A 16,507-nucleotide genomic window follows, 5' to 3' on the forward strand; every position below is an offset into this window, starting at 1 on the left:
GGGCAAAAGTCACAGTCACACAGGATTCATCACTGGACTAAGAATACTGAAAGAGATGACACTTTCTCACAAGAAGAACAGTCGACTCCAGAGTCAAAACTAAACGACATAAGTCCCTGTATAACAAATAAAAATACGTACATGTCAGCCTGGCCTTGCTTGACCATTAATGGTCATAAACATAAACCAGTGTGAGTTACTGCACGTGAATGTTCCACCTAATAAGGACAAACAGAATAGGTGTTGATTTAACTTCAAGAGAGTAATACAAATGACTACCTGACATAAACATCTGTGAGGTGCATGGATGGTAATTTAAGTATGCTTAGTTAGCTTATAGCTTAGCATAAATAAGCTAAGCTAACTGCAGTTATGTGCAGAAATAAGAAAACCACCTCCATAACAACGTATAATACACTGACAACAATAACGTGGATTCATCAGCAACATACAACCAAATAAACAGATCTGTGAGCCTCTGTCTCTAAAGGGCAAAAACACAGGAGAGATGAGAGTCTGTGGCCAACCAGGACACCTGAGCCTGCATTTAGCCCGAGGCACATAACACACAACTCATTTATACTGCATGAGATAAAGAGAGGCAGTCTACAAAGGTGGTTATAGGATCCTCCCATCGGGAACAGTGGGTGATTCTCCCTAAATACCTCCAATCGTCACGCCCTACAGCCACTTAGCTGTCTTGGTGCCATGCAAATCACATTATGTAACAAATGTTTAATTATGTCTTTAGTGCTTTTATCTCTTTGAGATGATACACTGGATATGAAAAAAGAGGCTACACAGGGTGTAAAGGTAAAAAGGCACAGATGAGAGAGCTCATTTCATCAACATGTTGCTGCAGACTGAGAGCACAAAATTGCCACGGCCGACCCTCCTTTTCCAAAATTCACATAATTCTCCAAATTCACATAATCGCTGGTGCAAACCAGCAGGTTAACCAGCGTTGCTTGTCCCCTCCATTGTGTCTCAGCCTTGTTAAAACTAAGCTGAGTGAGCAGAATACCAATGACAGATGCAGTGCGGTGTGTACATCTGAGATTAGAGCCTGCAGCGAGTAGATCAGAGACGTGAACCTGACACATCTATCTGCAGGGAACACAAATAACAAGACCAGCAGCACGGGAGACAGACAGTCAGTGTTTATTAACAGAGTATTTACAGTGAGGGAAGAAAACAGACACGGCGGTGAGCTGATGTGTCACCGTGCTACGTCTGTGAATCCTTGTAGAGAATATCTGCCACCAGTGTTCTCACCGCTGCAGGGTCCTCGACATCTGTGGAGGGAAATCACAAATATACAAATAGCCACTGGCTTTCCTAACAGTTAAAACGTATTCTTGTGACGTGATGTCTGCGTGCTTTGTGGTTTTTCAAAGAAATGCACTGGCTTTTTCATGGAAATAAAAGTTTTCACCCCAAGGTGAAATCATATCAAGTTACTATAAGAAAAATAGATAAAAAGATTCAGATTTTGTTCAAATGTGTAGCAGGAGCATGAGCATGTTTTTAGTCACACTATTACCCCTGAAGACTGAAATGCCAGCCTGTCGGTGGATTATGTTAAACTAAAACAAAACTGCCGGGAAAATGTGCACATTTATTTCCCCAGAGGATGAACCTCACTCACTGTGATAATTATGACTTATTCTAAATACAGATAGATAGATAGATAGATAGCATGTAGAAGACAATTAGAATAATACAGGAGAAATATTGTACAGCTGTACACTTTACTCTTACTTTGTACATCCTCTTTATTATTATTTTACTCTATATCTTACTATATTAGTAGTTTTGCTCAGCTACTGTAACACCTCAACTGTCACCACAGGATTAATAAAATTCTTAAGATTAAAGATTCAAAGAACTTTATTAATCCCAGAGAGTCAGTTTCTAACTTATCCAATGAAGAAAAATAAAAACATCCTAGCTTTTCTTCAAGTTTAATGCTAATAAGCTAAACTAAGATTCTCAACTTATTATCACTATTTAGCATGTCAGCACATTCAAAGCACAGCTATGTCTACACACAGAGGTCAATACAATACAAAAAGCCACAAATATTGTTTGTACAGATTTGTACAGAAAGGCTCAGAGCCGGATGTACTTCCTGAGGAGACTCAGGTCCTTCAACGTCTGCAGCACCATGCTGCGGATGTTTTATGAGTCTGTGGTGGCCAGTGTCATCTTCTATGCTGTGGTCTGCTGGGGCAGCAACATGAAGGTGGCAGACACTAACAGACTAAACAAGCTGATTAGGAGGGCTGGCTCTGTTCTGGGGGTGGAGCTGGACCCTCTACATGTTGTGGCTGAGAGGAGGATGCTGTCCAAACTCCTCTCAATCTTGGACAATCCCTCCCACCCACTGCACAGTGTGTTGGCTGGACAGAGGAGCACGTTCAGCCAAAGACTTATTAACATTAAATGCTCCACAGAGCGCCACAGGAGATCCTTTCTACCTGTGGCCATCAATCTGTACAATTCCTCCCCCCTCTGTAAGGGGTTGGGGAAGTGAAACTGTCATATACTTGTGACCTAATTTCATTTATCTATTTTCTATTCTACATATTCTGTATATATATTGACTTTTTCAGTATTGATGTTATTGTGTATTTATGTTTGTGTATTTATGTTGGTGTTGGATCTTTCCTGGTTGTGGTTCCTTTTCTTTCTGTCTGTTTTGAGAACAATGGTAATGAGGCAAAACAATTTCCCTCTGGGATTAATAAAGTTTTTTGAATCTTGAATCTTGAATCTTGAAATAGTTCCTTACACAGCTGAAAACCCTTATCGTATGTTGTTGTCGAAAACTAAGACATTTCTAAGTGAACACTAGTGTAGACATAATACATGTGATGTGGTAATTAACACTGAATGTAAACAGTAAGAAACAGGGATCGTGGTTGGAATTGGATTTCCTTTACCTCAGGAAATATTCAGTGTAAAAACTGAGTTGGCTCATGGATTAATAGTGAGATTGGATCTACTTTAAATTTCACCCTGGCTGAAATGAACAACAGCTCAACGTCAGCTACTGCCTACATGACCTGTTCCTCTCTCAGTATAATTCAAGGCAAAGATCGTGCAGGTTTCCGATTCAGAAACCTTCACACGTTGAGATGGAGAACTGACAGACTCTTCATAATCACCCTTTGGCTAAAGGGCGGGTTATTAAGGTGAACAAACAGCAGGGAAGAGCCGGAGAGCTGCCACTGACATTTCCAGGAGGTCAGAGCGAGGCAGCTAACAACTGCACCTACGATTTCCTTCTCATAGCTTTTAGTTTCTTTTCAAACTTTGACTCTTCTGCAGTTGTGTGTGTCCAATGAAAATACAGTAGGTATAAGGAAAACTTCATATGAATTCAATGAACCTGAAGCTAAATGGAAGGCAGAGATTTGCTGTGTACTGTATGTATATTCGCTCTCCTCCACTCTATATCAACCACATTTGACACTACTATTTGTCTTCTTTTCTTGTATCTACGCTGCTACATTAGACATTTCCTACAGTGGGTTCGGTATAAAGGCTGCTACAATCACAGTCAGATGAAACACAACAGGCCCAGGGGCTGAATTATTAACGCAGACAGCAGGAAGCTACTCTAACACAACCACCAAGACTCAAAACAATCAGCTGGAACCGGCATTTTCACAAATCCTGCAAATCATTCTGTCTGTGTCATCACCTTTTTCTCTCTCTCTCTCACTAAACAGGTTTCCACTCACTGCGCATTGTGTTTTCCTGACATAATGTGGTTGACTAGCTGGTCATCCATGCAGACCAAAAAGCACACACACTCATTTGTATTTAATTCCGCTTTTCCGTCTCTTGTAAAAACATTTTACATGACATGCATGGAATGCACCAGGACAGAGTCGAGATTAATGTTCTACTACAAAAGGACATTGACAAAGGAAATTAACAGGAAATAAATAACCTTTGCACATTCACAATGATTAACCCAAGTTTCCGACTTGTTCAAACATTATGGATTGTGTTTGGAAAGTGCCTGGACTGCAGAGGCACCATGTTCCTCCGAGACGAGGATACAATATAAAAAGAGTCAGAGAGCAGCATTCTCAGGCTTTACGGTCTGTGTGTTTGTGGATTACAGCCTCAACTCACTCACAGCCCAGTTGACTGACAGGCTATGAATTTATAAACGTTTGTATGATGATCTGCGTCAGAAACTCCCCATCCTTAAGTTCAAACCTTATTATTACTTACTATTCTTCAGGAAGACTTACAGCCAGTGTATTTACATTCTGTAATTATCTCTTCATATCTCATTTTCTATTTTTAGTCACTCTCTGAGTGCATTAAAAATCATGCACGCATGAAATCCAATGCAATTTTATCACTCTACTATCAGCTTCACTGTTAATTGTTCGCTCTTCTTCATTTCTCTGAATGTGGCGAGACACATCTGCTTCCAGTGGAAAACTAACCTGCTTCCTTTTTTTTGCTCCAGATCAGCATGAGATTGCAGACTCTCAACCAGAAAAACCTCTCAAACAAAAAATACTGTTACGTATATTCTTGTTTAAAAACCTAGTTGGTGAAATGGTACAAGATAAAAACACGATGCAGCTTTTCTACAGCAAGTGCAGAAATAATAACAAAAGGTTAATGACAACAAAACGTTGTCATGCTAACTCCTTGCTTTTTCCTGTCTTATTTTTTTGGCCACATTGTGGAAGTACGCTGTATGAAGTCTCTAACCCAACATTTTTTACATAAAAATCATTTAACTGGCAAAACACCGGTGGGATTTTATTGTGAAGCAGCAACAGGATGTGTAATGTATTTGTCACTGAGGTTAACGGCGACTTTGATGGTTCCATAAAACGTAATTTTTCATTGGGTTTGTTTGGCTGCACTGTAACAGATGGACCAGTTGCTCTTTCAGTGTGAATCTTGTTTGTACCCAAGATAAAATTCTCCATACCAAAAAGGGTACTCTTAAAAGCACTTAAAGTTCACTCTGTTTGTAGTTCTTGCATGAGGCCTGTTAAACTTGCCAGCTAACAGGATCTTGTTAGCAGCAAACTTGTCATATGGGACCATTTGTCTCTCCTCTCCTTATTAGTATTCATGTCAGAGTCAGAGTGTTACAAATAGACGGCAGACGAGTTGACTACAAATATTCACTGTTGGACTCTTGTTCAATTACAAACGCAAACACAGTTGATGCCGGGGTGAATTTAATGGACGATACTCTAATTTGAGCTCAATGAGCTTCTCTTTTACTCACTCTGAGTTAATGGTGTACTCACCGACGCCCAGCACCTTCAGGTGGCTTTGAAACTCAGGCTTCTCCTCCAGCACCTTCAGCAAGTTAGTAGACTCCATCCGCTCCAGCTCCACCTTCCAGTAGATGTAGATTTTGTGATTGAAGCTGACGTACACCAGGCAGGGGCTGTTTTTACCCTCCTTACATGTATACTGACCTGCAGCCACACACAATAACATATTAATACTTCAACTACACAGATTACACCCAGTTTTAATCAATATGTGACAGGCAGTGCTGCAATGAGGCTTTTATGTGAATCCTAATGAACACATCAGCAATCATGTGCTGCCTGGCTACTAATATGTGTCTGTGTGGGGGAGCACAAACACACAAACAGAAACTGATCTAATCGGTCTTAATGGTCACAGAGAGCGGGCAGAGGGTAGAGCAGACAACAGGGGTTGATTGTTTTCTCAAATGTACACTCTCTGGGTGCAAAGAAACACACACACATGAAACAAAGCCTCTTGTTCCTCTCTCTAATCTACTTACTGTTTGTCATGTCACATTAGCTCCATCAAATAATCTGGGCCTGTTCATAAATTGCAGAAAGATTCAAAAGGACGGAGGAAGAGGAAGAGCTGAGTCCATCTGCAACTCAATGTTGCCACCTACTGAATATTAAAGGTATAACTTCAAAGGCTAATATATGTACATGACTGGGCACTGGACACAGTTGGTGCTGCATTGTCAACAGAACCATTATCATTGTTGTGCTGAAAATGTCGATATTTCCTGATCCAAAGTTTAAAACATGAGCATGTTGCAGAAAATCAAATCTGATAAATAAAACCACATGAGAAATAAGAGGCCTCTCACCCGCACAGAAGGCGTTGACGTTCTCGTCAAACTGGAACCGCACCACTGTTCTGTTGTGGTCGATGATGTAGGTTTGACCATCCCAGGCGCATGCCACCACCTCCTCTCTGCCGTCACCCTGGAGGTAAAACCTTTTTGGTTTACATGAATACATTTGAAGGCTGAACAGTAATGTTGACCCTCTGATTTACTTTTCTATAATATTTATTATCTCTACAGATTAAAAAAAACTTTTTGTACAACACTTACTAACCGTTTCAATAAAATTAGCAATTTATCAACTGAAAATCTACAGAGCTACACAGATACACACAAACTCACAGTGACGTCGAGCTTCTGCAGGGCAAAGAGCTGATGATCCACCTGAACAGACCACAACAACTGCTCTGAGCTGTCCATCAACTTCAGTGTACCTTGAACACATGAAAGCACATATTAAATGTAAAGAATACATCAACATAGTACCAGTAATACTACCAGTATAAGTGGTTTCTGATTAAGGCACAGACTCAGACAACTTTGCTTTTCATGACTCTATTTAAATTCATGTTCTTTGTTTCCACATATGTTATGCTATGAAAAGGAAACGACAGTTATCAATAGAATTCCAAGAGATACAGCAGAATGGACCTAGCCTGAGTTTAGTCCACACTCCAAACATCTTCCACCTAACAATGAGAAATTAGTGCTTCTTAAATCACACTGGTGTGTGTGTGTGTGTGTGTGTGTGTGTGACAAACACCCACTATACTGATGATGATGTCAACAGAACTTAAATACACCCACTAATAGTTCCACATAATGTTCCTCCAATATTTCTATAACATCTAATGGTAAATCAGTTTCTCTGTGCCGGCTCATCAGAGTGTCAAAATGAGAGACACTGTTGGCAGCCGGAAGCTTCCACTGATCATAATCCCACTGGATCCTCTCTTCTTTAAATATTGATGGACTCTCAGCTACTCTGAGAGCTGTTTGCCAGTAAGATCCTCTACACCTGCTAACAGCCACCTCCATATGCTGCAGGGTTTACCACTCCACCTGTGATACTTAAAATATTCCTAACACAGCAGGGGACTCATTTGGCTTTTACTAATTTGCCTGTTACCTTGTTATACAAATACCTCACGTTAACTTAATTTAATAAGGTTCTGTTACATCTGCCCTGGAATAAACCCCTTGGGAATCTAAGTGCTTTAAAAAAAATATGAAAAATGCTCTGAATACTATCATACTGACTTAAATGACACTGAATCAGACACAAGAACAAAATCCAGAAGAAAATTAGACAAATGGCATGAAAATTGTGAGTGGTTGCTTCACAATGACACCATGGAAATGCATATCAACCTTACAGTTTTTGGAATTATAAACAATTAACGGCGAAATAAAGGCGACAAAAACATAATGAGTGTGGGACTCTTTTTTTGGGACGGACAGTGTAATTTATAATGTGCATTGATGCAACATGAAGACTACATCTGGACTTTCTGAAATAATCTGATCTCATGCCTTGAGCTCAGAATGACAGGGCCTTTTGACTGAAATGTTCTGGGACATGAACAATAAATCAGTCTATTTGAAACCTGAAGAGCCTCAGGTCAGGAAATATACTGATGTTCTGGCAAAAACTTACCATCTAAAGTACAGAGAGCAAACAGTCCACATTTAGATGATTCCTCCTTTGAGCCTGATGAAACAAAGAGACTATCTATTAAAATATATTCATCATCATATTTTCAGTCTAGCTTTCTGAAATCTCATATTAGTAAAGAAACAACAGACGCTGTCTTCTACCTTTGCTTATGCTTCCAATGAGATGAGTGGAAACGTTCTTGTTGTGTATCCGCCCCGTGGTCAGGTGGAGAACTACATCTCTGGAGGGACCCTCACTGTAAGCAAAGAAATCAGCATGTGATTAAAAACCAAATCACACTTCTTATACTCAAACCTCTTGTATGATGACGCTGTCTACCTCCCAGGAGTGGCAGGGGCGTCCTCTCCTGAGCCATTGGAGTCTTGTTGTGTCCAGGAACACAGCAGTATAGCGTAGCCACAGCCTGGCTGAGAGACCATCAGCTCTGGTAATCCCTCTGGACCTGGGTTCACTGACAGACTGTCAACCTGCAGCACAGGCATTATAATCATATGCTGTGGTTTAGTTTTTAAAGCCTAGATTTCATGTGTCCTGTCAATTATGATTAAAGTCTAGATGTATTACATAGTCACTTTAACTGAATCTTATGTGCTGTTCAACGTGTACCTATAAAAAAACCCAAAATGTTTTAATTACATATTGACTACTGCTTGACAGGAAATAATTACATCTGAGCTTTAACTGTCTGCCATCCATACCTGCCCCTCCAGGAGCCATTTCTTCAGCAGAACCAGTTGTCCAGATCCCAGGTCAGAACTTTCAGAGGGCTCCTCCCAGCGGAAAGCTCGCACCACCCGGTCTGTGTAGCCCACCACCAGCTCACAACGCCCATCACCATCTTCAATTAGTCATACAAAAATACATACATATAGAGGCAAGAAAAAGTATGCGAACCTTTTGGAATTTGATAGTTTTCTGCATTCATGTGCTTGAAAGAAACACAAAAAACTAGATCTCTCGTGTATGTGTTCATACGTTTGTCAAAAAGCACACCGGCATGAATAAAAAGGTCACAGCATGTCATCATGAAAACATCATCCCAATCGTAAGTATGGTGAAGGAAACATCAGGGCCTGGCCAGCTTGCAGCGAATATTACTTTAGGCACATTTTATTTGTTAATACTCTTGACTTAGATGTAGATCAGATCAGATTTTATGACAATTTGATGCAGAAACCAAGAAATTTCAAAAGGTTCACATACGTTTTCTTGCCACTGTACACTGCTGTCAGATTTAAAAGCACAACACACATGATGCACATACAATATGAAACAATCAAACATTTACCAATATCACTGATGAGGATGACTTTGGTGTTGGCGGGAATATGTTGGGTGAAGAATGGCTTCTGGTCTTCGGCGGACAGAAATTCATACTGACTAGAGGAATCGGATTTGCTTGCAGTGGGGGTTGTTAAGTCAAACAGATGAAACCAGCCCTCTGCTCCCACAGCCACCACCAAGTTCTGACAAACAGGAAAAACACAGGACGCACATCACGTCAGCACTTAAACATTTATGACATTCTGCTGCTTGTTCTGCTACTTTCCTCACCTTTCCTTTGTTGCAGACATCTCCAATTGCCACACAAGTCAGCTGGAAAATCAAGACACATTTTACAATTAAAAAGAATCTAAGTCAGATTGTGAAGTCATGAGTTTTTACCCCAGTGATGTTGTTTTTGTACAGACCATTCCCACACAGGTTCTTGTGATCCAGGGTTTGGAGTCATCATTTTTGTAAACAAGAAGCTTCCCACTGGTGTCTCCTACAACCAGCTCGTTGAGCTACAACAAACAAAGCCAGACAACGTGTTTACATTGTTATTGTACAGAAGAATTAAAACAATTCATTTTTTATAATGTTTTAGACAAACTTCTTATGATAAATGAATTATGTAATGAGAGTAGCCACACACAGCTGTGTGCACCACCTAAACCTGTATCAGGTGTGTTGGCAAAAACAATGTCCTACGTTTTAAAGACAGGTATAGTTCTGTGATTTTGAACTATAAATAAAACGTGTAGTAGAGTTAATGCTCCAAAAGAGATAATGCTTCAACATTATATCCTTATCAAGTAAATCCATGTCGACTATGACTGACTGCTGTAGCCTACCTTTGACTCTCTACATAAGAACATTTCTGCATGAGAATTACAGTAAAGATGCACTTTTTACTGTCTCTAAAGTCGAAATAGATTTTTTCTAACACAAAAGCAAAGTACATGTTTGTACACTATCTGTTTTTTGGCTGTTTAATGTGAAAAGATTCATCTAAAGTACAGAAACTTTATTACCGAGTCGTTGTCTGCATCTCCCAGACAGATGGCATGAGGAAACAGGGTTCCTGTGAAATCCAAACTAACCCGCTGGACATAGTTTAAAGACCGCATAGCTACTGGTGTTAACGATATTTAACCGCTACATCATCCTGGACATGTAGTTCACGGTTTGATAGCTAGCATTAGCTTGTCTACCGACACTGTGAAACTAAAATTAACCTTAGCTTGGCATAAAACGAGCGATATAATACTACAAAATACTTGTTAAATATTGATTTTGTCAGATTACTTTTTATATGTAAAGCAATAATGTGTTTTAATAGTTAAATAGCGATGTACCGTTAGCTGCTAGCTTAATTAGCACACACCTTCTCAAAGTAAACAAAACCATGTCACTGTGAACTACGGAAGCTCGGGAGCAACAAAATACAGAAGTCACGAAACCAATTTTTTGAAGTTTGATTTGTCAGTGCTAATTTGTGTAATTAACAAATCATTACTATATTAATTATTTACTAATTGATTTAATTATTTTGGATAAATATTATGTTTTTTTTTAAGTAATAGCTCCGATTTGTCTCAATAATGAAGGTGAAACAGTGGCGTCTAGCGGTGGAATGGTGTAAGTGCACCAAATACATAGAGACACTCAACTGTAACTTTGCAGCAGGTTGTAGGTGTTAAACATAAAGTAGGAAAGATTCAGTGTCAGGAACAAATATTTATTTATCAATTAACGTCATATAAAGTGTGAAAATAGAACAGACAGAGGCCTAAATAATTTGCTGTGATCACACTTTGCTTTCAAATCAGGGCCAGGTCTCTTCTGTACACATGCACGGTGTTTTCCAGGGTTCTCCATTCAGTTGTTCTCATGTTGGAGAACATGCCACAGTTCATATTCAGTCTCTCTTCTCTTCTATTCTTTTTCTTCATGTATTTCTAGACTACCTCCATGCTGCAGGGATCAGAGCTCTGTGGGGACCAGATCATCTGTTGCAGTCCTTCCTGTGTCTGAAGAGAGTTCTTTATGATTTTATTTTCATTTTGCACCAATTAAATGCTTCTATGATGAGTTCATGTGATCAATAAGAATCCAAACAAACACAAACATAATTTCACCTTCAAAAACATATATTTTATAACAGAAAACTTTGTTTGAACCATTTGGATTCAATATCAACACATGTGCATGAATAGAAACTCACACTTACACAAAACATCATATTTTAACTGCTTATTGTATTAATTGTGTTTATTTCTTTATTTGCATGAGCTCTGTAATCCCTAACATATTTCAGCAGCCTCTTAGTGTCTGGTTGGTGCCACTGGCCTCTAGAGGACGCTGCTTCATTACAACTTTTCATGTCAGGCAGAACTGAAAATCAGTGTGTGTGTGTGTGTGTGTGTGTGTGTGTGTGTGTGTGTGTGTGTGTGTATGTGTGTGTGTGTTTCCATATATCCATACATCGTAAAACCTGCAAATGATGCATCAGTTACATTAATTCCAGTTACAAGTGCTAACTCTGCTACAGTATTTGTACAAAGACCTGAAACACAGACTCATCGGCCACTTTATTAGTTACAAAGCTGGAGTTCATTACAACAACAGACAATTCTAATGTGTTGCTGCCTCGATTTACATAAATGAAGGAGCCCAAACTTTGGAAACACCTCTAATAAGACTCATTATAACCTCAGTAATAAACATATAGTGGAATTAACACCTTTGTAGAATCTATAACTTTGTAAAAGTAGAAGTCAGAGCTGCTGTGTTGGATTGTTGAGGTCGTACAGGTCAAAACAAATCCAGTGTCAGAAAAAAGCTTTAATGGCAAAACAATGGAAAGATAATCACTTATATCACACACAGAGAGATTTCCACGGATAGTTGAGAGTTTTTGTTTCATTATCTCAACGAACTCCTTTTAGAAAAGAGAAGAGACAAATACAGCAAGTGGATCAATGGGAACCGAGGCGCCCAGATGTCATATTAATTATTACACTCAGCTATGACTGGAAAGCCCCTCGTGTAAAGTGAGCGCCCCCCCAGCCTCAGGAAGACCAGCAGCAGCAGCAGAGAGGGAGAGAAAGTCCTCACAAAGCGCTAATTGGACTCTGGAAGCCCAGTGACAGGGCATGGATAGGTTTCAGAAAGCCTGGAGATGGCGGAGGGGTGCAGGGGGGGCCTGAATGGAACCCACGCTTCTTTTCTAAACTCTCTTGCTGGGCCAAAAAATAAAGGAGGGGAGGGGGGAGGGAAAGAAAAGAAAGTGTTGGTGGTGGTGGGGGCGGGGCCGGGGTGGGGTGGGGTGTGTGTGTGTGGGGGGGGGTTCTTCAATACACCCTTGATTTTGAATGCCACTGCCAACGCAGAAAAATTGCACAATTTATTACAATCCCCTCTTCAGTGGAGACAAGGGGGGGGGGGGGGCATGTTAGCCGCGCACACGCGCGTCCGTGCGTGGAGACAAATGAAAAGCGCAAAAACTGAAAACTCGTGCACACGCAACCTCCAACCAGACACTAACTTCTAGTTTAGCTCAGCGTTTTAAGGCACGTGCACGCGCCTGCACATGCACACGCACGCATCACATCGCAGCTCGGTCGTGGTTTTTTTAATTTTCCACTTTTCAAAGCGACAATAATCGACAGAACGCGGCGCGTCCACGCTACTGTACCCACACCGAGTGGATCCAATCACACACAAAGGCCCCTACACACCGCGTCTCGGGGCCCCTCCGCAGATTTGCGCCCCTCCGTTCCGCCTGTGAGAGTCTGATGATCTGCGCTAATCAAAGTGGAAAATTCGGCCTGTGACGCACAATAGCGGCTGAAACGAGCGTCTGTACTGTGACAATAAAACTAGACGGTGCTGCGAGTTGAAACGCAGCTGATTCACACGCAGGGAGCGGGTGATGAAGCTGTGGATGAGGTGGATGAGGTGGATGAGGTGGATGAGGTGGATGAGCTGTTTCAGCACCACAGTTTGGTCCAGAGCAGCAGAAACGGACGAGCTGAAAACTATCAGCTGCTGTATTTCTGATTCCCGCCACATTAAGCGGATCTTTTCCCTTTAACGACATTTTTAAGACGTCTTCAAATCCAAACACAAACTGTGAAACAGTTCAGTTCTTCACATCAACACACTCAAGCTGAGAGCTTGTTGTCACCTGTTGAATTAAACCTGTGCGTAAAGTGCGTCAGTGGAAACTCGGAACCCTCATCTCCACTTTAGTTTTCAGATAATGTTCTGTTGCTCTTTTACTTTATTAAAGTTCTGATTTATTCGCTAAAAGATCAAGAAATGCGAGTTTATCACATCGTTTATTTGGTCTTATTATAAAATTCAACTAGTAAATAATCAAAGTTCTTCAACCTGTTGATTTTCAAACTTCAGGTTTGTATCAAACATAAAACTGTTCCTGTTGTGAACCTCTCGTCCTGATCCGGACTCCTCTGAGCTGGAATCGTTCCTCTGTGACGCGCCGCGCACCTACTGATAAGAAAAAAAAAAGAAACCTCACCGCTGTTTGTTTAGTGCTTCAAGTGGCACGCGTCCGGCGCACGCAACGCACCGGCACCGGGGCAGGAGCCCAAGGTGAATCCACGCGACCCGAGGGCGTGGCCAGTCCCTCATCCAAACCTATTGATAAGCAGTGGCGTCTTTCCTCGAGGACTCAGTTCAGCTTTGAGGAGCGCGCCAGGCAGCAGCCCAGCGCACAGCCCCCACTCAAGCAAGTGCGCGTCCAGCGTCCACAACACGTGAACGGCACGAGCGGGACACTCCGCCTCGAGACTTGGTGATTTCTTTATATGTTTTTTTCCCGGGGAATGGACCTCACAGCCAAGATGGAAATTAACGTGAGCCAGCAGCAGCTCCTGCCGCCCGCGTGTTTCTTTTCCGCGGCGGCGGCTCAGAGCATCCAGCTGAGCCCGAGCGGCAGCAGCCAGTCCAGCGGGAAGTCGGTGTCCAAGCAGCCCAAGAGGCAGCGCTCCTCCTCTCCGGAGCTGCTGCGCTGCAAGAGGAGGTTGAATTTCGCGGGTTTCGGCTACACCCTTCCGCAGCAGCAGCCGCACGCAGTGGCCCGGAGGAACGAGAGGGAGCGCAACCGGGTGAAGCTGGTCAACAACGGCTTCGCGACCCTGCGGGAACACGTCCCCAACGGGGCCGCCAACAAGAAGATGAGCAAAGTGGAGACGCTGCGCTCCGCGGTGGAGTACATCCGCGCCCTGCAGCAGCTGCTGGACGAACACGACGCCGTTAGCGCGGCGTTCCAGTCCGGCGTCCTGTCGCCCACCATGTCGCAGGGATACTCGGCTGACATGAACTCCATGGCTGGTTCACCAGTGTCCTCCTACTCATCCGACGAGGGCTCCTACGACCCCCTCAGTCCAGAAGACCAAGAACTGTTGGACTTCACCAACTGGTTCTGAGCATCATCTATAAAAGGTAAAAACTGACTCGATGATATTAACATCACCAACTGACTGTGATAGAAACATGATGATGAACAACTCGAACCGTGGCTCAACCTCTTTTCTCCTTCTGCCCACAGATAAAAGAATCAACTCAATTCACAGTTGCGCGTTTGGGATGGTCCTGGAGGAGGCTGGGTGTCCTCAAGAACAACATGCACTCCACATGCGTCCTTAACGCGCGGTGCTCCCAGACTGTCAGACAGCCCCACACGGCCTTACCGTCCTGAAAACGTGGGGAGATCAGGCCGGAGAGCAGCGTCTAGAGACCGAAGGAAGACACCCGACGGCGTGGGAATCAAGCTTCTGTGCATTTGCCCATGATAAACAAAGCCTAACCTTAAAGTGAATTCACGCTCTCCAGCAGCACATGAAAACATTATTTAATACGTGGCTCCTCAACTATGCTAAATCCAATCACAGAACTCCGACCCTTTGGTAAAAACCTCTCAGACGGTTTGAATTCAGAAAATGCTTCCAAGATTCCGGAATTATTCTATTAAATTCTATATCAAACGCTTTTTTGAAATATATTAAGATATTTTTGTATGTAAGAGATTTATAGATGTTTTGTACACATCCTTTTGTATATATTTTGTCTATATATTGAAGTTGCTTCTATACCTCCTGCCCATATGTAGACGTGTAGTCTATTATTCCTTGGCTCTTCTGTTCATGAGGTCTCCAGAAGGAGTTTGATACTCCCCTGTTTTATTTTAGCACCAACGTGTCTTATTTAATAGCAAAACCATGTTATTGCATTATGTCATGAAGTTCATAATGATCAAAACGTATGCAGCTATTGTCCAAACAGAGCGCAATGGCCATGCATTGTCTCTTTCTACTGCCAGCTCTACTGTCTTCACATAAACAGACGTTGAAGAAAAGAAGTCTTATATTCATATTTTCTACACTCTAGTCCAAGAATAAAACGATTTGCTACTGATTTACTGTTCATGTCTCATTCCTGCTTGTCTCTGAAGAATGGTTGGACACCTTTAGCAAAGCTAACTTAAGAGGGAAAGCGAGAAGAGGTGATGGAGCTAGAATGTTGGAGACGCAGCACCAAAAGGAAAAGAGAACCCCCACTTTTACGCATTCGTTACGCACGTATATGTTCTCCTTCCTCTGTTGAAATTTAACACACTTTTAGTCCCCAGTGCCTGACACAGGCCCGCAGTGTCTCACTTTGTCATCTCTCCTCTATTATACTGGACAGTCTACAAAATAACTCCATTTCGCGCAGGCGCAAACAACGTTTGGTGGCACAACTACACAAAATTGAAGCTGTGAATTAGAAGCACGCACAGTGATGGTTTTTAACCTTCTGCCAAACGAGCAGCTTTACCACACCTTCTCCAAAGCTGAAATAAAGAGATTTAAAATACTAATTCATTTATTTTCTGCCAAGTTAAAGCACCTGGTCCTCGGAGTTGCAGAGAGGCTGATTCAACTTTAACCAGTGTTTAACTTAGAATAAGAATCCAAAATGTTTCAGAGAAAGGTGAAAGTACTAAAGTTAAAGCCGTAATTATAGTGTTTTAATCATCAATCAAGGAACAAAGGGACAAAAACTAATAGGAGAACTCAATGGGCTCTAACCAGCTTTTAAAAACGTGTTGGTCTCTGAATAAAACTGGAATTGTCCGTGCGCACAAACGGGCTGAGAGATGGAGAAAGTAGCCACGTTGTCGCCATAATTTTAGTTTTTTCATGAATGCACAGTTCAAAGGGCACTGACAGGAATAAATACCGCCAGTTGTGTATCAGGAGTGTTTTTCAAACCAGCAGAAGCAGAGAGAGTCACTGAATTTACCACACGCTGGGGGGTCACCAGTAGATTTTAAGGTAGCCCTTGTGGTTCTGCGAAAACTAAGTTTGACAGGTAGGGCGGAGGCTGCAGCCGGACGCGTGTCTGCTTTAATGAGTGAATGGGTTTTGTGTGGTGGT

The 16,507-nt window shown here is 41.9% G+C and overlaps 2 protein-coding genes across 2 annotated transcripts; one reads left to right on the top strand and one right to left on the bottom strand.

The window, feature by feature from the left end:
- Positions 1-1,138: 1,138 nt before the first annotated feature.
- itfg2 (integrin alpha FG-GAP repeat containing 2) lies at positions 1,139-10,468 on the bottom strand. Its single transcript, XM_026364377.1, has 12 exons — positions 10,094-10,468; positions 9,488-9,583; positions 9,351-9,392; positions 9,085-9,262; positions 8,495-8,634; positions 8,115-8,263; positions 7,937-8,031; positions 7,776-7,829; positions 6,461-6,552; positions 6,140-6,257; positions 5,301-5,474; positions 1,139-1,295 (listed from the first exon to the last, which is right to left on the bottom strand). The coding sequence occupies exons 1-12, from the start codon at positions 10,187-10,189 to the stop codon at positions 1,228-1,230; spliced, it is 1,302 nt and encodes a 433-aa protein (XP_026220162.1). The 5' UTR covers positions 10,190-10,468; the 3' UTR covers positions 1,139-1,227.
- A 3,217-nt stretch (positions 10,469-13,685) lies between these two features.
- ascl1a (achaete-scute family bHLH transcription factor 1a) lies at positions 13,686-15,490 on the top strand. Its single transcript, XM_026363280.1, has 2 exons — positions 13,686-14,531; positions 14,638-15,490. Exon 1 carries the CDS (start codon positions 13,895-13,897, stop codon positions 14,513-14,515), a length of 621 nt encoding a protein of 206 aa, XP_026219065.1. The 5' UTR covers positions 13,686-13,894; the 3' UTR covers positions 14,516-14,531; positions 14,638-15,490.
- Positions 15,491-16,507: the final 1,017 nt, after the last annotated feature.

The sequence above is a fragment of the Anabas testudineus genome, chromosome 23, assembly GCF_900324465.2.
Source record: "Anabas testudineus chromosome 23, fAnaTes1.2, whole genome shotgun sequence".
NCBI lineage: Eukaryota > Metazoa > Chordata > Actinopteri > Anabantiformes > Anabantidae > Anabas > Anabas testudineus.

What these genes read in the sequence shown, in the direction of transcription:
- ascl1a (XM_026363280.1), top strand. Translation starts at nt 13,895, where the DNA reads ATGTTTTTTTCCCGGGGAATGGACCTCACAGCCAAGATGGAAATTAAC.
- itfg2 (XM_026364377.1), bottom strand. Translation starts at nt 10,189, where the DNA reads ATGCGGTCTTTAAACTATGTCCAGCGGGTTAGTTTGGATTTCACAGGA. An exon ending in ATGTCTGCAACAAAGGAAAG is followed by an intron (nt 9,263 to 9,350) that starts GTGAGGAAAGTA and finishes CCTGTTTGTCAG; the next exon opens with AACTTGGTGGTGGCTGTGGG. An exon ending in CATCCTCATCAGTGATATTG is followed by an intron (nt 8,635 to 9,084) that starts GTAAATGTTTGA and finishes GACTAATTGAAG; the next exon opens with ATGGTGATGGGCGTTGTGAG.